This window comes from Cyclopterus lumpus, chromosome 4, assembly GCF_009769545.1.
Source record: "Cyclopterus lumpus isolate fCycLum1 chromosome 4, fCycLum1.pri, whole genome shotgun sequence".
In the NCBI taxonomy this organism is placed as follows: domain Eukaryota; kingdom Metazoa; phylum Chordata; class Actinopteri; order Perciformes; family Cyclopteridae; genus Cyclopterus; species Cyclopterus lumpus.
Genome location: NC_046969.1, coordinates 18,775,749 through 18,798,480, shown reverse-complemented (window position 1 = coordinate 18,798,480; position 22,732 = coordinate 18,775,749). Strand labels below are relative to the sequence as shown.

At 42.8% G+C, this 22,732-nt stretch overlaps 1 protein-coding gene across 6 annotated transcripts in view; it reads left to right on the top strand.

Annotated features, from left to right (window-relative positions):
• Positions 1-3,163: 3,163 nt before the first annotated feature.
• The window catches only part of LOC117729189 (unconventional myosin-IXb), a 50,732-nt gene continuing 31,163 nt past the window's right edge, over positions 3,164-22,732 (top strand). For all 6 annotated transcript variants that reach the window (XM_034530031.1, XM_034530029.1, XM_034530030.1 and 3 more), the window contains exons 1-4: positions 3,164-3,604; positions 19,934-20,154; positions 20,292-20,511; positions 20,875-21,381. In XM_034530031.1, coding sequence (XP_034385922.1) covers positions 19,997-20,154; positions 20,292-20,511; positions 20,875-21,381 — 885 coding nt within the window. In that variant the 5' untranslated portion in view covers positions 3,164-3,604; positions 19,934-19,996. The remainder of the gene's footprint in view (positions 3,605-19,933; positions 20,155-20,291; positions 20,512-20,874; positions 21,382-22,732) is intronic.

Here is a 22,732-nt window from a genome sequence, read left to right as displayed (position 1 = left end):
TAGCTGAACAATTAGTCACTTTGTCCCAGCAAAACAAACTATGTATATAGGGCTAAAAAAATAAAGAAGCCTTAAAAAGAGAAAGAGCAAAGTACAAAGCTTTAGGTCTTACAGCAGGCCAAGCAGTAATGGCACACACACACACACACACACACACACACACACACACACACACATATATATATATATATATATATATATATATATATATATATATATATATATATATATATATATATTTATATATATATAAATAAAACTGCATTAACATGTCACGAATCAACCACCACAAAACAGCTGTAATTAAAAAACAAAACCCAGCTGTCATTTGTATCTTCTTTAACGATCAAATAACATGTCTTCGCTATCAAGCAATCGCTGGACTTCCTGGCTCTCACTGAGACTTGGATCACACCAGACAACACATCAACCCCTGCTGCTCTCTCCTCGGCCTTCTCCTTCAGCCACACACCCAGACCCTCTGGTCGGGGTGGGGGCACAGGTCTACTCATCTCACCCAAATGGAGTTTTGCTCTCTACCCGCTTCCATTTACCTCACTGTCTTTTGAATTTCATGCAGTGACGGTTACTCATCCGGTTCAACTAACCATTGTTGTTCTCTACCGTCCACCTGGCTCCTTGGGAGACTTCTTGGAAGAACTAGACGTCCTCCTATCAAACTTCCCAGGAAACGGCCGCCCGCTCATCCTTCTGGGTGACTTTAACATCCACACAGAGAAGTCATCGGACCTGCTAGTCTTACTGTCTTCCTTTGCTCTCTCCCTCAGCCCATCCCCTCCTACTCACAAAGCTGGCAACCACCTTGACTATATTTTCACCAGAAACTGCTCTACATCTAACCTCACTGTAACTCCACTTCATGTCTCTGACCACTTCTTCATCTCTTACTCTCTCCCACTCTTTGGAACTGACAACCCTCCCACAATGGACTCTGCACCTGTCCATCGCAACATCCGTACCCTCTCACCCTCCTCTCTGGTCTGTTCTGTCAGCCCTCCCTTCAACTGACTCCTTCTCACTCATGCAGCCTAACTTTGCCACTGACACTCTCCTCTCTACGCTGTCTTCCTCTCTTGATTCTCTCTTACGACTCGAAAGATCCGCAAGTCCTCTCCGGCTCTGTGGCTGTCCGAACCAGTGCGCACCGAGAGAGCCACTATGCGAGCATCGGAAAGGAAATAGCGAAAATCCAAACACGTCGATGACCTGCTCGCCTATCAATCTCTTCTCTCCTCTTTCTCCGCCTCTATCTCCGCAGCCAAAAGTCTGTTCTACCAATCCAGAATCGAATCCTCTTTGTCTAACCCAAAAAAGCTCTTCTCTATTTTTTCCAACCTCCTTGACCCCCCTTGCCCTCCCTCCACACTTGTACCAAGCCACTTTGTTGACTACTTCAAAAGATAAACGACATACGCTCCTCATTTACTAATCCATCTTCTATAACTACACCTCCAGTAACTTCATCTTCTTCCCCCTCGTTTTCCTCTCCTATCCCCCTGTCTCCCAATCAAGTTCTTACCTTGGTAACCTCTGCCCGCCCAACCACCTGCCCCCTTGACCCCATCCCGTCTCACATTCTCCAGTCTATTGCTCCTGACCTTCTTCCCTTTCTCACTCATCTTATTAACACCTCCCTCTCAACCGGCTGTTTCCCTAACTCTCTGAAGGAGGCAAGAGTCAACCCTCTCCTGAAGAAACCCGCTCTCGGCCCATCTGAAGTCAATAACTACAGACCTGTCTCTCTCCTCCCCTTCCTTTCCAAAACTCTAGAGCGAGCTATCTCTAACCAAGTCTCCTCCTATCTGCACAGCATCAACCTTCTAGACCCCCACCAGTCTGGATTCAAGGCAGGCCACTCAACAGAGACTGCCCTCCTTGCTGTCTCTGAGCAGCTTCACACTGCTAGAGCAGCCTCTCTCTCCTCTGTCCTTATCCTTCTAGACCTTTCCGCTGCCTTTGACACAGTGAACCACCAGATCCTCATGTCCTCCCTCCAGGACCTGGGTATCTCAGGCACAGCGCTCTCACTCTTCTCATCCTACCTCACCGACCGCACTTACCGGGTAACCTGGAGAGGATCTGTGTCTGAGCCTTGTCCTCTGACTACTGGAGTCCCTCAGGGCTCAGTCCATGGTCCTCTTCTCTTCTCTCTGTACACCAACTCTGTCATTCGCTCGCATGGCTTCACCTACCACAGCTACGCTGACGACACCCAACTGATCCTCTCGTTTCCCCAATCTGAAACACTGGTAGCAGCACGAATCTCTGCCTGTCTGACCGACATCTCTCAGTGGATATCCGCTCACCACCTGAAAATTAAGCTGGACAAGACTGAACTTCTCCTCCTTCCAGGAAAAGGCTCTCCCACCCACGACCTGACTATTAACTTCAACAACTCAGTGCTGGCTCCAACTCCGACTGCCAGGAACCTCGGAGTGACACTCGACAGTCAACTCTCCCTGACTGCCAACATTACCGCAATAACACGCTCCTGTAGGTACATGCTGTACAACATCAGGAGAATACAATCCCTTCTCACTCCTGGTTCTGGTCCAGGCTCTGGTCATCTCACGGCTAGACTACTGTAACTCCCTCCTGGCAGGTCTACCTGCTAATGCCATTCGACCTCTACAGCTCATCCAGAATGCAGCTGCTCGACTGGTCTTTAACCTCCCGAAATGTACCCACACTACTCCGCTCCTCCGCGACCTTCACTGGTCATTGCGTACCGTGCTGCGAACAGATCGGGTCTGGTCTTTTTCGACTATACCTTGATTAAGGAAGGTAGCGCCGTAGTAGCACTTTGGTAGCACTTAAATGTCTCTTACTGATAGCACTTTGTAGTTTAACTTTATTGAAGAAATTGTACTTGTGCTTGATTCTTGTTGTTCTGAGTTTGGACTCATGGTTTAATGCACTTATTGTAAGTCGCTTTGGATAAAAGCGTCAGCTAAATGACATGTAATGTAATGTAATGTCTGTATGTACCCGATGACGTCACTCAGAGCCCTCGCGCCGCTGCACCACCGCCGTAATTCCCCAGAGGGCGCTGTTCCCTCACAAACGTCTACGAGCAACAGGGTGCCTTCGTCGTGCAGAATCTGGCTCGTGCCTTTTTTTCCTCAACTTTTTTTTCTTTTTTCACCGCCCAGTGCTGCTTCTGTTATTTAGGCGAGAGAGAAAGGAAGTAGCGACAAGCTAGCTGGTTAGCCTGTCTGAACCCACACGGGCTGTCAGGAAAGAGTGGACTTCTTGACCCGCTTTTAATCGCAGAGACTGACCGTCTTTGTTCAATACGTAGGGCGATTTATTGTGTCGGTTTAATTTTCTTCCTAACGTTACCCGGATTTAAAAAATCTTTTAAACTGAGTCAACTCTCAAGCTTTGTCTGTCTGGGACTCCGCCGCCTTGTCGATACGAGTCAACCCTCGTTTCATCAACGAAGAACAAGAACCACAAAACCAAGAAAAAAAAAGGAAAAAAAAGCCGCGACTTGGTTCTCTTTTATTTCACCAGTCGGTTGAATCACCGGGAATGCAATCAAGGATTACACCGAGACAATGAGGAAAAACAGCCGGTAAAGGTAAGGGTCCGCTAAAATACGACCAGGCTTCGGACGAGCTTGTTCCGTATACCTTTATTTAGCCATATGTCAAAAATAATGCATTTGTTGAAATTGGAGGTTTTGTGTTTTCGATTTTTATTTTTATTTTTATGGCTCCCGAGCACAGAATTGACAGAGCTGCTTTCGGAAGTTATAGTGAAGTAACTCAGTGGATATATTCGCAACTCTTAGTTATTCGGTTTCTCCATTGATTGTAACGTTAGTTTTATCGTCTAATTTCTAAGGCAAAATGGAGGTTTCCCTACAAACTTTCACAACCGTAGTGTGCTGACGGGAAAGAAACGTGTCGGTAACAACATGTCGCCCTTTCTGGTGCATCGCGTTCACGTTGGTGTGTGAATGTGACTTGTTGCGGTGCAGTGTGTCCAGGCCCGGTTGATAATGGGTCTAAGCGACATGCCAGTGGCTGGTTGTTTGGTTGGGGTCAACAAGGTCCACCTGGATTTCACAAAAAAACTCGTGTGTGTGTTTTGTGCAGACTATTGAGTCCTTGACATAAATCCAAACTAGAATCGTCTAGAAGAGGGCAACTGCAGTTTATCCAAATTACCAGTGTATCATAACTGTTATTATGTCCCCTCCATGGTGGTGCACAATTTATGGCTACAGTACAGCCATTATTGCATGATTGGTAGGTGAAATCTGTAAAGTGCTGCAACATACTGCATATTGATGCAGTATTGTTATTGTGAAATAGATCAGGTGTTGTCTGGGCCTTTTGTATAATAATATCATTTTTTTAAATATATATATATATATATATGTGTGTGTGTGTGTGTGTGTGTGTATACATGCATGTATGTTACATGTCTTTTTCCCAGACGAAACACCTGCATTGCAACAACTTTCTGAGCTTATTGACTGTCTGGCTGAGTAATATCAGCACTGGCTGCCTATACTTGCTTTTCCTGTCATTGCACACTAATCGTAATTCCGCCCACCCTTTGTTTATGTTTGTAGTCATGGGAAACAGCTGCCACCTTTATCAAGTCAATTAATTCAACTATTGGCACTGGGAGATTTGCTTGAAATTGATGGCGACTGCATTCAAAATCACATTAAGACACTGACCTGATGTTTTTGGCGCTGTTTCTTCCATACAGTAACAGACTCCACACAAGCTGCAGGACCGAGCTCCCGCTTCATGACTAATGCCTGGGTGGTGGAAAAAAGTAATGACACATAGGAACATCAAAATTACTTCACTTGGAAGTTCCTCTCCCTCCCCATTTCCCTTTTTTCCATTTCTTTGATTTACTTTGGTCTGAACAATGTTGGGTTCTTCCAGTGGCCTCACTAGCAAAGTAATTTCCCCGTTGTAAAATATTGTGTGCATATCGTTCTGTTCTTAATAAGCCACATGTTGTGAACCAGGCCTTAATATAAGCTGTCAGACTAATGAGCGGAGGGTTATGGGATGTACAGCAAATGTGATGTGGGTGGAGTTAACCTTCCCTAACTCATTTTGTTTTCAGTTTAGTTTGAAGCAAGGGACTGTTGTCTATTTTAAATGATCCTATAAATATAGTGTTAGTTTAATGTAATATATATATGTATGTTGTATAATTGATTATACAAACAACCATAATGCATCCAGGGCCCAATTTTCATAAGATGTTTGCTCACCACGGTTCATCATTGAACTACAAAGCTTCTACGTGGAATATAAATGGAAGTGGCTCCTCATTAAAACGACATCTCTTTAAAAAGATGAGCGCAACAAGACAGCCTTTCAAATGAATTCTTCAAGACCAATTTCTGGAAGTGACATTGAATAGAATGTAGATTACGTTTAATTTAGACTATGCAACATATTGGACCGCACATGTCTATTCCGATTTATTTTCAAAATGAAATGGTACGTCATAGAGCTTTATATTACCTTTTCCAGTACATTTGAAATAATTCTATTTAAACGCCGTAACGATACCGGTTGAAATGGATATAGTGACACAGGAGGCGTATGGTGTATGTGTGTGTGTGCAGCATCTGTAAGCCCACGGGTCGTGTCGGGCCTGCCAACAACACTATGCTGTGGATCAGGCATCAGCATATTCAATACACTCAAGGTTCCCATCTGTCAGACTCAAAATCTAATTAACATCCCAATCCCTCAGAGAAATCTTAAGAGTCAAATCTCCATTTATTAAAATTGTTACATCTTAAGAGTCAGAACTCCATTTATTTAACGACTTCCTGTCTCACTATTTAAATTATAATTTAGAAATATAAAAGGCAAGCGATGTAACCGATTACCTATATTGTTCACATGTGAAAACATAATGCTGTCTATACTTGTATGAGTGGCATCTGAACTGGAGCTGTAATATTAGCTTTAACTTAATTCTTCTCCTAAAAGATCTGTCCCAAACTCTTCAAAATGATTGTGAACCGGAAACCCCCTCAAATGATGTTGCTATACAGAAGGTGTATCCCATGCCTCCTTAAAGTGCTTCTAAACACTCCATAAAACGGCTCTCGGCCATCTTTGAAAGAAGAGGGCCATATGGCCCCCTGCTAATGGTTGCACTCTTCAAGCCCCACAGCAAAGCTGACAGTGGTTGAACACAAGAACGGGGGTGGGGGAGGGAAGACCAATTACATCGCCAGTGCAGCCTTGGGTTGTCATTGGTCTACACATCCTGGTGGATGCAATTGTGTGGATCTGCGGATGGAAAAGATAATTGCCTTAATCATACCTGTGCCAATATTTCTCAGAGGAACCCCGGGAAGAGATTCAAGGGTTTCCTCCTCAGACTCTGCTTTCGTATTCAGCTTCATTACGTTTATTTGCAACCACTTAATCTTACATTGTGTGTTATGAATATTGATTTCCACACAGATAAAACTATAAATAAGTCTTATCTAAGCTAAGCGTTGTGTATAATAGTCCACTGAGCTGTTGGTTGTATCCTTACTGCCGAATGTCTGTTTAACTGTTGTTGTTTTCTTATACAACGCTTATCAAACAAGCTGCTCTCTTCTGTGAGATATTTCCTAAAAATGCGGAACTTTTTTTGGAAGGCAACAATAATGAAGTGTTGAATGGTATTGCATTGGCTTATTTTTTTTAACCGTAGGGGTCTTGTGGCTACATATGAGCATTTAATTTTAGCTGGTGACTTTGGAGGGTGTGGGGGCTGTTTTTGCATTGAAGAGAGTCAAAGCAACGTTGTGATTGGTTGCAATTGATCTCTCAACTCCTCCGTCTAGTGTCTCTTATCTTGTGTGTTTTTCATTGTCAAATGTGTTGGGTGTTTCTCGAATAACAGGGAAACTACTTTGTTTGCCCCAACTGTTTGATGAATCATGATTAGTGCTGGAAATTAAACACAAAGTGGTGGCTGTAGAACATACTTAATGTCGGCAATACCAACCACTGGCATTTTAGTCTGGTTTCATCCTATTGTTTGGTGTATATGTTTTAAATCTGCAGATTGGCTGACATTCTCCTATTTGGAATCATTATCAAAAGACAAAATAAACACACAAATTGCTTTTGTGGGTTCCGTATGTTTGTCTAGTTGAAAGCAAAGATGCAGAGTTTGTTCACTATATTGTAATCCTGTTGGTGGGAGTTAACTACCAGGTCGGTGGGTTCTTCTTTTTATTCTTTGCTTCAGAATCTGAGAAATGTCAGACAGGAACAGGTCGAACTATGGTTTTCTGTGGCAGGAGAGGGATTTCTAATGAAAGCTTAGCAGCGCTCCTTGTCTTTACATGCAGCTGGTGTACTGGGGCAATGTGATGTAGGTAACCTGTGAAATGACACAGACACCTGCAGTCCCACGGCCCTGCAGAACAGCCTCAGTAGATAGGGTACGAGTGTTGAGCCGCAATCTGTTTGCTCCTACATGAAGTACAGTGAAGGGCTTGTTGCCAAGGGCTTGGCAGGAGAGTCGGACGTGTAGAGGCTTGTGTTTCTATTACATGTGTGCTCATCGCTAAGATGTTTGTAACACTCTTTTTTCCTTACACTGCTGTTCAGGAACACCAGGATGGGCTGGGTGTCACTCTGCCTTTTGTAAACCAGTGGGTTTGGACAGGGGAGCTCTGAGCCTTTTGAAAGAGCTACGTCTCCATATGTTGTCACAGATGTTGACAAATAATTTCCATAGGCTTCCACGGGTAAACACTAGATGATTCCCATACATGTGTTCAGTGTATGCTGTATAAAGACAGAGGAAGAGAGGGGATGAAGGAAGTAAGGAGAAATGGGACACCGGTATGTGTGTTGCTTTTGTGTACATATACAGTGCGTCAGTGCTTAGGTTAGTCCAATAATGTGACAGGAATGCTCCAGGGTCCGCCTTTCTGTGGCAAAAGACAGGGGAGAAAAATAGCCTTGTTTTTTTTGAGAAAGCTGCTCACTGAGCTTTGCAGTGTGGATTTGCAGTGACCTGTATTTCATGGCGACCGGACCACCAAATGGAGAATGCAGGCAAAAAGTTGGTGAGTGAGCAATGCCGTCTGTGTTAGACAAGGAGAGGTGAAGGGAGAACGAGAGTGGGGAGGTTTTAAATCATCAATTCCACAAACTCCTTGGTAACTTCGCTCTTACAATCTGGCAAGCTAAATTTATGGGCTTTATAAATGGAGCCAGCTGTAATGATGAGGTATAAGTGAGGGAAAGGCAGGCCGACTGTTTGGGGATGGCCTACTTGCAGTGCATTTGTTTGTTTCGCACTGAGCCATCATTGCAGGGTCCAAAGTCAACATAATTGGAATCGAAGCTTGATCGCGATAATTATGATTATACCAAATCTGCCTGATTTTAGATTCTGATTATAGGCACAGTTGTAAGCCGAGCAAAAGTTTTATCCAAAATATACGACTCATAAATGTTCCACAGTGAAGTGAACGGTGGTCTGTCTGTCAACATCATGGAAGACATTTTTAACCACTTTCAGGCAGTTTGAGCACAATAACTTCATATGGAATTTAGATTAAATGCGCCACGTGACATCTTTCATGTTAATCTCTTTGGGATGGTAATCCTCCAGTGTTGCGTTACCTGCCTTCATCACATTCAAATATTTGATCATAAAATGAGTGATTCCAACAATAACCCAGTTTTACAAGCTCTTCTATGCAGTTCAGCAGCCCTAATTTTTCTGGATTTCGAGACTCCAAAGCTGTTTCTGTTGAAGGGATAGTTTACTATATATATATATATTTATTGGGGTGTTATAACTTCCTACTATCTGTTACTGATTTTGATGTACTGCATATATTTTACATTACATTTAGCTGACGCTTTTATCCAAAGCGACTTACAATCATGTTACAGTAACACACCGTAGACACAGCGACAGGGAGCAAGTCAGGGTTAAGTGTCTTGTTCAAGGACACATTGACTAGGGCGGGGATTGAACCGCCAATCCCTTGATTGAAACGCAGACCTGCTAACCACTGACCCACAGATCTCCCAGAGCTTGCTTGAGTCAGGAAACGCACACACATCGAATGTCCACAATAGATTATGGCATATTTTGCGTGATTCCACCATTCGTTTCTCTTACCCATCTGGAAATTTTGCATGCATCAATATCATGACTGGTCAACAACTCGTGCAACCTTTTGCGTAAAAAAATAAATATATATCCAGTTCTGTTCTTCGCCCCCTCAGCTGCAGTGGTCACCCTCAGGAAGGGGTGTGCGTGTGGACTAGTTGATGGCTGTGGTGGGTGCTATAACATCCCCCTTCATCCTCTCGGCGGTCACTGATCCTGTCCCTTGGCTCTGGATTATGGGCAGGCAGAGGGCACACCCTGAGGCTCCATTTGCTGTTTCTGTCAAAATTGGATCATTAGGCTGAGCTAACAACGGCCAGAGAGGTGCACCGTCTTTAGTGTAGTTATCATTATTTATTTATCTAAATGTTTATCATATTTCTGTCAGTTCTTCCTACAGTTGGACAAATCGGAAAACATTTTAAGGTTCAATTCAACAAGTTCATTTATTTTTTGTATTCACTCCCTGCAGCTGTATGTGCTGCAAATCTTTTTTCAAAGATGTAAGAATATTGGCAAAAATTGGATAGTGTTCCAACGTCATTCCGTTAATCACTCCCTATGAAATAATGTCAGGAAAAAATGAATAATCTCAGCCAGGCGAAGCAGTAGAGGTGATGGAACATTCCCATTATAAGTGCCAGGCAGAAGCAAGCCAGTGTGTTACGGAGGACAATTAGCTTTGGATTACTTTGGGATCAGACTTGATCTTCTTCGGAAAAGAAAACGCAACATAATTCATGTTCTATTTATGTTAGCCGTTAACGTACATTTCCAATCCAAATATATCACGCCATGTATACTTTTGGGTATTTTTCACACTTTTAGGGTCGGTCTCCGTGCCCCAGGCTTCCAACTGCAGCCCAGTCTTACCATTGGATGCCTGAAGGGCTGTGGAGAGTGACAAGGGAAGCACAAGAGAAAAAGCAAAGCACAGAAGAGTACAGACAAGGGAGGCACAGATGGGAAAGAGATGGAAAGAAAGGGACGCGCTCAGGGTAGAAGGAGTGTGAGATGGAGCAGTAGACCTTGGCTAGGGCTCTGCTCTCTTCTGTTTGTTTTTGCTCTATTTTTACTCTGCAGTCTGACTGTGGTCATAGATGAATGGCTCCATATGTTAGTTACATTTCATCTGACTGAAATCATTCAGGAAGTCCGGCCAAGGTGGAAGTGTTCAGAGACGTCATGTGATCTGTATAGAAGAAAAGAAGGGGACAGTCAAAGAAAATGCTTTGAAAACTAGTTTTGGTGTTGTTTTTTTACTCTAAATAGTTGTATTTCTGGCATATGATGCCCAGAATCACTTCTGTCCTTTATGCTGTTACTCTTCAGTCCACTCAAACAAAGTGTAGAGTTTGAAACAGGTCGCCGGAGATGTTAGAACACGATGGCGAGTGAATCTGACAGGCCACCCAAACATCATCAGGACAAACCACAGGGAATATTATTTCAGTAGATTATACTAGCTGCACATAATCTATTGTATGTTGGAACGTCTGAGATTATGCTTTTCCCCGTTTTGTTACTCCCCTTTTATTACACATCGTTCATCATCATAAGCTCTTTTTGCTCGTCCTCCTGCTGCTTTTTGATCCCACTTTTAAGTTCAAAGTGAGGTCGGGGCCTGTAAAAGATGTTGGATGAGTTATTTTGCTAACATTTAGGTGTTTCTCAGTTGGTAGAGTGTACTTTTGGAACTGCTTTTACCAACCTGCACTACAATGTGGTGCCATAGCAGACAGAACTGGGACTTTAGCTTTAGTTAAATCTCAGTTTATTTCCTTATATCTGCTTACAGAGCAGTTGGCACTGTACCCTATTGCCTGAACTTTTTTTTCTTTCTCTAAGGAATAAACACAAGTGTGTGACATGTGTTACCAGCGTCAGGGCTAAGGGATTATAAATACGTATGAACTCAGTGCAGTGACTATTCTGGTGCTACAATGGAGTCATGTGTTTGGGGAAATGTTTTTAGAGCAGGCTAGCCCACATGAGTGAGCGTGTACAATAATCCCCTCTGTCTGCCTACTTCCTCTGCTTCCTTTTCTCCTCTTCCTGATTTCTGCCTGCAGCTGCTCTGCATCTCCAGACGACATACTGCATGTTTGTGTGTTTGTGCACGTGGGTTTTTCAAGAGGAAGGAAGTGTTTCCCTCACTGCAGACCATCCTGAGCAGCCTCAGATCAAATGCACCCGAATCTAATAAACACATTGTTCAATATTAGCACCTTTTGTAAGCTGCAAATACCGATCTTGTTTTCACTTATTTTTGAACAATTGATCAATCATTTGGTCTATAAAATGTCGGAACATTTTGGAAATGTGCCCATTAATTTCTCACAGTCTTTACTATTATTCAAATTACTTATTTGGATATTTAGATTACTCACACAGAATACTAAGGATACAATGTTCCCATTTGCTAAAATTGAACCAGTGGAACAGCTGGTCATTGAAGGAATACATTACTGCATATCGTCCTGGTGTTTGTTGTTTGGTCGACCCTCTGAATGTCTGTAATAATAATTAAGAACATACCAGTGTCCTCCATCATTTAGCTGTACTAGTCCATTATTAGTCCAACATGGCTGAGATGACTGGTCCAAAAAACTCTCCGGAAATTCCTGTCACCACCAACCAGTGTGGAATCCCCAAATCAGACTCGGCAGAGACCTTCTGGGTTGCATTAAGTCAGACATGCTGTGGCCTCTCTGGTCTGGTGTATTTCATGTGGACGCTGCTGCTTCGAATCTCGAGTTTCATCTCATCGCAATGATTGAAAACATATATTTCTTTTCTCCGTCTTGGTTGCGATACATCATCTCATCGCAGTATTAACCGCTGGATGAAATAACCCCGGGACTTCTTCAGTCTCTGCAAGACAGCCGTTCAAGGCTGGGCTAATGTTTGGGGAGAATTTGCATGTGTATTTGCATGTGAGCGTTACTGTGCTCTGTTGCTGCACTCTGCCTTATGCTTTGAGTGGTTTGATGAAATGCAAATACTAGTTTGTGTTTCATCCCGATTTGTTTTGTTGGCCTTTTTTACTTTGCTCTCTAGGGTTTGCCTTCAGGTCTGATTGAGGGGCGTTATGTGTAAACCAAAACACTAGGACTTGTTTTGTTTTTTTGTGAGTGGAGCACTTAATCCACTCACCTCCACTCGGTGTGGTTTGGCATCTGGAATGAGTTGAAGCAGCCAAATGTTAGGCAGTGGGGAGCAGGAGGGGGGGGGGGGGGGGGGTAATGACGGTGGTATGACGGTGGTATGACGGTGGTATGACGGTGGTATGACGGTGGTATGACGGGAGAGATGGAGGGAAGGGGGAACAGTTAAGGAAGCAGTAGAAAACACAGCAATCCAGCTGAGGCCGACTGGTGGCGAGACACGGGGGAGTCGTGTAAAGCTGTACCCGGGCCTCTTGGATTACTCACCTGCTGTGAAGTGTACATAAAGTTGGAGTTCATAAAGCTGTGGCTAAAACTAATGTTTGGTTGCCTCAAGCAACAGCAGAGCTGGCTGATTCGAGAAGGCCTTGCAGGAGTAATGCAGCCATGATTTGTTGTGTTGTATGAACTTGTCTAGTATGTCTACAGCCAGCCTTCACTGAGTGAACTGTGTTTGTGTGATGCGAGGTCATACCTTCCTCCAAGCGATGTCGAGTGAACGGCAGCCCGCTTCAGTTTGTCAATACATGACTCAGACACATGATATTGGGAGTGGTAGATCAATGCACTTGCACTCGGATGACCATGTTATAATTGATTAGCATTGTCCATGGCAGTTATGGTGATTTATTTATTGTGACACACAGCGGACTAGCTGGAGTTTAGTAACAACAATCGGTTATGTCACTGTCTTAATTTTTTGTTTCTTTTAACTTGTCTTGTTCTGTTTTTTTTTTGTTTGTAACTATGTGTTACTTATGTTGCTGCCTGTCTTGGCCAGGTCTCCCTTGAAAAAGAGATTTTTAATTTCAATGGGACTCACCTGGTAAATAAAATTAAAATAATAATTAAAATGTTGTTATTTTGGGCTATACAAAATAAACGGAATTGAATTGAACAACCAAGCTGTCGTTGTGATGAGATCTCAAATGGGGATGTCTATCTCCCTCACAGACTTGCTACTGTGCAGTTTAGCTGTAGGCCGAACGGCATCTGTGATGTCTTTCTGTGCACTCGTACTCCTTTTCTATTAGCTTACTTGTGGCAGAGAAGAGGATTTTGACCATGAGCTTGGGCTCTATATTGAATGGATGGGATAATATCAACAAGTCAAAGACTGGATCCCTGCGGCTCCTCTCCTTTATCCTCTTCTTTAGACGGAGGCAGCAGATGCTCCTCAGCTCTGGTTTTATTGTCCATGACTGGCTAGCCTGGGAGCTGACTTAAAAACTGTATGGGGGGGGGGAGGTGAGCTTTTAGTGCCCGTTTTCTTCCCTTTCCTTCACTCTCTCTTCATAGTTCCCTCTTTATCTGTGTTTGTCTTATTGAGCCCAGTTGGTGTCTGCTGGATGAGTTAATTCCCTGATTGAGGTTTTGTTCACTTTTTTAAACAAAAGGCTGCATCTTTGAATAGGCCACATGGCTCCAGTGGGAGGGCTCTGATCCATTCACAGCCATTTTGGGTGCATCTGCACTCCTTTAACTGTGGCTGATTTACCACTACTCGGTAGCAACAGGAGCTCTCTCACTCTCTCTCTTTATTAATTACTCTATTACTCTGTTACACAAGTCTTGAGTGCATTTATGAATCCCTAAGATCTCTTTCTCTCACACACACACACACACACACACACACACACACACACACACACACACACACACACAAACAGTGAATCTTTACTTCCTTTGCTTATTCTTTTCATTGTGCCCAGACGACAATGCAGCCCACTTTGGCAAAAAGCCTGCCCCTCTCATCTCCATTAGGTCATGCAGAGAGAGTTGTAGCGGTGATGGATACCTCAGTGGCCCTCAACTGTATTTTCCCTGGGGAGAGGAGAGGAGCTTGGTCTACAGCGTTGCAGCCAGGCGCACAGATGTACTCTGCAAAGGGTCTTGGGGTCTTTAAAATGTTTGAAATTCAAAACATTTAACTTGAGCACAGATGTTCACATTGTTAACCTCCTTGACGCCACAAAGCCTTCGGTGAGTCCATCATTACAAGCACATGTTGTCGGAAAGAGCACATTTTAAACCCGCAGCTCTATTTATAGTCAAGGTCTCGGGTAAAAAAAAAAAACTTTTGGAGGGTGGATTTGAATAATTAATTAATTAATTAAAAATAAATGTCTTCAACAACGCCTAATATAGGACATTCTCTACCAGTCCAACATTGTGGTTGCTTCATGAAGCAGTCAGATTTCTCTGACGCATCACTAATCTTTTCAATTCCACATAACTTGCTCATCCTTCCAGGGTAGGTTACTGAAATACCTGCTTTACAAAAGTGTAGCCTTGCGTTTACTCATTAGGGTTGGGACACAATTTGAAGGGATCCTGTTTGCTTTTCTTCCTTTCTGCCATAACTACATTTAAAAGTGCTGTTAATAATAAAAAAGTTCTTAGGAGAAATCTACCTGCACCAACTCTCTATTGAACCCTGAACATATGTAGTCTGTGTTGTTTGGTTCATGAATGACCTCTTTATTCGCTTGCCTTTTTACATTCGTGCTGTTGGTGTTTAACTCTGAATTGGTAATTAACTTAATCTTTTTTTATGATGGAGCCATCCTCAGCTCTTTAGGAACACATTATTCTTAACGCATGTCTTTGTAGTTTTTACTACATATCTGTTTTAATTGGTATGGAATTCGATTGATCTGTGAACGATTTCTCATGCATAAAAATTTGACCTTCATGGCTGTAGCGCAGTTTGAGTGGGTTGACTATTAATCATAGGGCTTGGTGGCTCAATTTACTGGTCCCCTTGTCTACAGAGTCATGTCCTTGAGAAGACAATGAACTCCAGATTGATCCCTTTGAGGCGTGTATGGAGGGGAAAACATGTACGGTATGGTCCAAAGCTATGGTTTTTAATTTCTTTAGAAAACTAGTGTTATTATTATTATGATAGTCTCTGCTTTGATTGTATATACTTTATCACAGTTTATTACCTGTTGTCTTTATTATCTTACGATTATAAACTGTAAATTGTACTTAAAAAAAAAATGTTGGTCGAAATGTAAACAGACTACAGACACATTCAAAGTTGTAGTTAGCTTGACAGTTTTTTGAAAATAATCATAGTGATTGCCTTCCGGGTGCAGTCATGTCAGTGACTACATGACAGGAGCTGCTTGTTGCCCTAACTAGTGAGACTCTGATCTCTTCACATCCTGAAGTGACATACTGGGAGTCACCATCTCTTTGGTCCACACTCACTGCTGACATCATAACTCTCTTCCTTTTGGATCACCTCTTTGTGTATATGTGTTTATTAGAGTGTGAGACATACAGTAAGGGAGTGAGACACACATAGAGAATTGCAGAGTATTCAGCTGAAGCCCTTTGATGTGTCACCGGGTCATTCACTTCCTGTCAGATCACAGTGTCAGCTGATGGTGTCTCAGCACCGACTGTCTTCTCTGTTTATACAGTCTATATATACGTGTGTGTATGTATATATGAGTGTGCGTTCCATTCTTGGGGGGTCTATTAGGAGGAAAATGTACTGTCTATAAGCACAGACTAAGAGCATTACACTCAAGGCTCTCACACATCTCTAAGTAACATCATGAACACGACACAACTGGCCATATAAAGGCAAAACGTATCTTTTCTCTATTCACTAATTGGCACTCTAGCCTCACTATGGCTCCTCCTCCTGCTATGGATGGAGCTTTTCACTTTTTCTTTGAAGTTGAATGAAGACTACACAAAGGAGGAGTTGGGAGAAAGGGGAGAGTTAGTAATACCTGGTTGACTTATTTCACTCCTGCCAGTGACTGTCAAACAACTCCCACTCTTACTGCCAACTCCAGCATCACTTGTGCATTAGAAGAATGCTTGTGTTATGCTATTTATTTCTTTTTCCAGTTTGTCAGCTACTGTTTAGCGTTCCTCCTGCATCCGGTACATGCAACACCCTGCACCTGTACACCATTTCTCTCTTTTAATATTGTGCTAGTCAGAATTATAACATATCAAATTGGCCATAACCTTCAGTGTTCACAGCTCAGTGAAATATAGACCCAGACTACAGCACAGCAGTCCAGACATAAATGTGCACGCTCTAATATGGTATTTTTACTTCACTAGTTATTACATTGATTTGTACTGATTTTGTTCTGTTTTGATAAATCGTCTATCTTTGTGTTGTCCAATCTTTATAAATCCTGATGAATGCACAGTGAAATTAATTGCCTCGAAACCTACTCTCCTTGACTGGATAACGAGGAGTTAGGTGGGATCACTTCAGTGAGTTCACTCAGGATGAGTGGTATTTCCTTTTTAAAAAGAAAAAGAAAAAACCAAGTCTGGTTTAAGGAGCTTGTTAGTTGTTAATGCCATGCCCACAGTTGGCAGATGAAGAGCCCCTCTCTACCCTCAGTTGTAGTGCTGTGCTGTCTTCATTAAGCAGCTAAAGTGCCAGGCTAAGCCTACGCAAAGCAGACAACCCAGGTCTTATCTGAGGAATGCTGGGCATCCTTGCAAAAGATCTCCTCCGCAGGGAGGAAGCTGTATTATCTCAAAGCCTACGTCTCCTTTGATTGTCCCCTGGGACCTCTCTCTCTCTCTTTTCTGTCTCACTTTTAGATGTTTACCTCTCTCTCTTTCTCTCTCTGCCCCTCTGCCTTCCTCTCTATTTCATTGTTCAGTTTTCTCTCTGTCACTACCCCTTTTCCCCCCAGCTTGTTTCTCTCTCTGCAAAGCCACACAAACTGAGATGAAATGCTTCACCTCTTACACACATTCTGCACTTTATATTTGCTCTTTTGAATCTAGTTGAGAGAGCAGCTCAGGAGTTAAAGTAACAGATTCAAACCAGACAGGGCCGGTGATTGAGGATAATAATGATGCTGTCTTTTGTGGTCTTTGCAGTTTTGCATGCCGTGGCATTTCACAGGCTTGCATGTTTTTGGGACTGTGGTCAGCAAGCCTGGCAAAGGCACAAGCTCATGACTCTCAAGCTACTCTATTTTCCTCCTAATTCTCTCCTGAATGGTTCCAGAGTTGGCTTTGTTGAGAGATCTGCGTCTGTGGCTCAGTGGGTTGAGCAAGTCGTCCTTTAATCACAAGGTTCGATCCCCGGTTCCTTATGTACGCATGTATAAGTGTCCTTGAGCAAGACACTGAACCCAAGTTTCTCCCCGGAGCTTTACAGCAGCTCACTGCTCCTAAAATGCTTAAGATGGGTTAAATGCAGAGGTCAACTTCCACATATGTACCTGTATTAACAGTATATGATGTGTGTAATAAAGTTCAAGTTATTGGGGACAAGTTACTAGCAGCACCGTGTGGTTTGGTTTGAAATCTCCTATTAAGCAGATGAGATTGTTTGTGATTATAATTTTCTTCACAAAAGATCCCATTGTTATACAGTAACAGTACTTTATCTTTTCCACGTGATGAAACAAGATATTTTTGCACATGATTTAAATGAGCTACGCTTAGCGTGTACTTTCAGTGAAAACAAATCTTTCTAATGGAGGAATGGAGAACTTTATTTCATAACTCATGCAATCGTCTGTGAGAGCCTCTTTTCCTTCAGCCTGCTTTTTTTTAGGCATATCTCAGACTATAATATTTCTTATTTTTCAGGTTGAGAAAATAAACTGTCTCTGCTTGAATGATAAAAGTGATAAACTGTAGGACTCTGTGCTTTCAGAGCTTGACCTGGGATCAGGTTACCAAAGCAGGGCAGTCTGCCTGCCATACAGTGATTTAAAGCAGGTTCCTGTTTCCCAAGAGGGACTTGCAGTGTACACATAATACATAACTGATGCAGAGCCTTGCTACATGATCCATCATTAGATCAAACTTTACCCAGCTGCTGTCTGTGACTGATTCACACTCAAATACACACTCTTCTGCACTCTTTTTTTTTTTCTCGAACAAGCAGCCTTAACCTGGGTCATATTCATTGTCTGTGATCCAGATGAACGTTGCAATAACTACGTATTTGCATGCACCAAATAGTCAGTTTTTTGCCCTTATTCCAAAAAAGAAAATAGTCCTAAGTGGGCTTTTCTTCTGGACATGCGTCTCTGCAAACTGTTGGTAGTTGGTTTGTGCATAATACTGTTCAACACTCAGGGCTGACCGAAAAACAAACTGCTTAAAAGAAGTGGAAAAAAGGATTACAGGATCATATTCGATATATTTACATATTTGGAATATTAGTGTGCATGAAAATGTAGTCACTGACTTGGTCCTGAAATACCTCAGCATTACTTCAAAGAGTTGCCTTTTTTAAATGAATCGGTCATGTCGTCCTGGCTTTCTGAGCAGCCTTTAAACGCTGTGATTTAATCTATTCTTTTGTATTTTAGCTTTTTGTAATTGTACCTAATACTGGTAATGACTGCTCATACCTTCCAGTAGAAATAGTCACGTGTTGAGCAGGGCTGAATGTTTTAATTACAATTAAAAACCATATCAGCTGATTTTACAGATTAATCCCCAGTCAGTGAGAAATCCGGTGATTGGTTTGAATTAAAATCCGGTTGGACCCTCTGCTGCCAAACTCTTGCTTGAAAAAGGGTTGCATTTACAGGAAAGGGTTTAAAAAGAATTGGTGACCGACCTCATTGACTCCTGTGAGTTCAATGGCATGGAACCAGTCATGTGGTTCATGAGTGAAACGTTTCTCCTTCCCCCTTCGTTTGTTGTGGTTTAGTTCATAAAAGAGCCTGGTACATCTTCAAGGCAGCTCCACCTCGGTCAGGAAGTCTGTGATATCCGTAAAAGGACTGGACAAACCTCTACTTTGTGGCCTGCTCAGCGCTCTGTGATTGTTGTGACTCTTTTTTGTGTTGTTGTTACATTGCCAGGCAGAGATAATTGAGCTACTCATTGATTTGAGAAAGTTGTTGTGGAAAAAAGTTATCCTGCCACCAAGTTCTACGTAGGTGTCTGCCTGTGAGAGTGAATAACATGCAGTCATCATGCCATTTGTGGTTTCAGTGTTGTCTGTTTTTGTATCTTGGTTGCTGCCATTGAGCGGAAGGGTTCACTTTCTGTAAAGCAGCTGCAACTTCAGTTCACACTAATGCACATGTCTCAGCCCTATGCCCAGGCTCATGTGCTTTTTAGAGCAATAGAAATATTATTCTCTTCATTTTGTTGAAATGGAAGTTCCGTTTGATTTTTGTTTGACTTACTTTGATGACTGAACTGTATTTTCTTTTTAGATGCGAGGAAAACCACAAATAGGAAACTAGTTACAAAGAGAGAGGTTTTGGCAAGTAAATAACTTGATGAAGGGACACAGACCTCACAGATTATCTGTTACTTCCCATTTTTAGGCTTTTAGTACGCTGCAGTGCTTTATACTGGAAACCGTTCACTGTCTGTTTCTACTGGCTTTACACCAGTACTGAGTGTTTATTGGAATGAATATCTAATTGCTAGCGTGAGAGTCAGTCCTCTCTCTTCCATCCCAAATGTTGTAACTACACAGGTTTCTGCTGAGTCCTCGGGACAGCCTTGTTTTTATCATGGTCCAGTGTCAAAATGGAAAATGATCCGGCACCATTTTCTTGTCCATGTATGGATGTGTGAAGTGGAAATAATGACCTGTCACTGATCAACCAACCTGTCATTTTCAGGTGCTGCGTGGTGAGAGGGAAGCAGTGGGTGCGGCATGCTGAGGCCACTCCCCCTGGCCCAGGATGAGTGTCAGAGATGGCGCTGCCACCATGGCAACGAACGCAGGTGGAGGAGGGGGGAGAGGCGGGCCAGCTAGCCCTAACGATCATGACGGCCGCGCATACCTGCTCCAGATCTACTCACGGTTGGCTGCCCAGTCTACTACCTGCTGCAACCTTAGGTGAGTATGCCACAGCATCGCGACTAGAAAATGTAGCATTAACGGTTTGCTATGATGTTGTGGAAATCCTTTAAGTAGAGGAACTACTGTAAACCAGCATTGATCAAACTTAGTCCTTACTTCTTTCTACTCATCAGAGTGCAGAAGGATGCAACCGCAGCCGCCGTGATCTCAGATGCTGCCACGGCTCTCGGGCTGGACCCTGGCCGCATGTATGTGCTAGCAGAGGTCAAGGAATGTGGTGGGGAGGAGTGGGTGCTAGAGGCCGGAGACCTGCCGGCACAGAGGTTTCTGCTGTGGCCTCGGAAAGCCCAGGAGCAACACCCTCGAAGCCTTGGCTTCTACTTCTTACTCCAGGTAGATTTGACAGCACACAGTTCACTCTGCAGTCAGACTCAGTGGACCGCTTAGAAAAGTCCTCCCCCTGTCTGACTATTGCATCCTGCCTACTTGCTATGGCTTCCTCTTTGTTGCCATTTTCAGTCGGAACAAAAAACAAGCAGTCAACCCAAATAACAAGTTACACACAAATGATGGAAAAATATAACCAAAATGCAGTTAAATTAGCCACGTCAAAATATAATTTCACCCTTGTTAGTTCAATGCCAATTTGGACTGTTTAAATAATTTGACTTGTTTAAAAAAATTAAAAAGTCAGTTAACCAGTATATTGTCTGAATATCTTTCTCCTTCTTTTTACTTTTCCCTTTTCTGATCCAGGAGAGGAACCATGATGGCACTATTCATTATGTCCACCTCCCACCTGTGACTAAGGAGCAGGAAGCACAGCTAGCAGCCAGGGGCTTCCTTCCTCCTCCACAGAACGACTTTGCAGACCTCTGCAACCTCCCTGTCCTCAATGAGGATAGCATATTAAACAACTTGCGCACGCGCTTTTACAAGAAAAAGATTTATACCTATGCAGGCAGCATCCTCATAGCCATCAACCCCTTCAAGTTCCTGCCCATCTACAACCCCAAGTACGTCAAGATGTACGAGAACCACCAGCTGGGCAAACTGGAGCCTCATATTTTTGCTATTGCAGATGTGGCTTACTACGCTATGCTCAGGAAGAGGGTCAACCAGTGCATTGTCATCTCTGGTGAAAGTGGCTCAGGCAAGACCCAAAGTACCAACTTCCTGATCCACTGTCTGACTGCGCTCAGCCAGAAGGGCTATGCCAGCGGAGTGGAGAGGACCATACTGGGAGCTGGACCGGTTCTGGAGGTAAGATGTTAACGTGAAAGCAGTGTTTTGGCCTGTGTGTCCACCACTAGTCACTTCCACTGACCACTACCTCATGTTGAGTTTCATTCTTCTAACAAATGTAGGTTATAGATAAACTAGTGTTACCCTCTGCCACGCTTAGACACAGCTTTGTGACCACTATAGATTGTGTTCAAAACGGGTGAATAACCCCCCCATAAGTTTAGGAGATTCTCGTCTATCTCATCAGTCACATAAAAACATGTCATATGCTCTTATAGCAATTCACACTTTTGCACTGTCCTCAGTCAAGTATAAAATGCATTGTTCTTTAAATTAAGTCATATCTAACTATGACACCGTTTCCTCAGAGGTGACTCTTGTTGCTATGGCATGCTGACACACACACACACACACACACATACACACATACATACACAGACAAAATACACTGGGTTATATGTATAGTTTATTTTATTGGACAATACTTATCTCTAGTTCAGTGGTTATGAATGATAAAACATCCCATAAAAGTACCTGGTCCCGTGCAGTAACGAGCAAATGTATTTTCAGGCTGTGACCCAATTGCACTCCCCTGCATGGGCTGACCTAACGAGACATATGGTAGTCTGACTTTAACATAAAGGCTATGGTCTGCCTGAAAGAAGAAATGAAAAAGAGGATGGGAAGTTGCTTTATTAACCCGTCATGTGGCCCCTCGCCTTTTGAAAATGCTGTGGGAATCTTGTCAAGATAGTGGGGTTTGTTTGCTTTCTATCTCCACCTAATTTTAAAATTCAAGCTTGCTCTATTCGGTAACTGAGTGCTTGTACTGACAACCAAACCGATACAAAACTTTATGGAAGCTACTCATTTTGATAGCTAGTGGGAGAATATCTATCGAAAAATCATGATATGATTATTTTTTTTATCAGTGCAGTGTTGAATAATTATGTGAGGCCAGCTGGTTGCTAATAATGGTGCACAGCCTCCAGGCCTGTTTCTGGACAGACCAACTGTCTGTTCAACCGAGTCATATGGACTCTGAACTAATTGCCAAGTGAGCAACTGCCTCACCGATACACAGCAAAAGGCAGCCAGACGATACACACCAATACACATCTTTCCTTTCTGAAACATTTGCATTCAAAAAGTGTTTTGAATTTCATACTGATTTACTAATTTTTATTTGACCTGTCGTATCAGATTCTTTTTTTTTTTTTTGTGTTCTTTTCAATCAAGTGTGAAGTGAGTAACTTTTATTATGCATTTTCAAAACGGATACTGTATGGGGCGCCACCAGGGAGTGAAGGTTATTGTCACTGCTGCCGGGTGTATCTCTATGCAGTTAAAGGTTAAATATCCAGGGCTC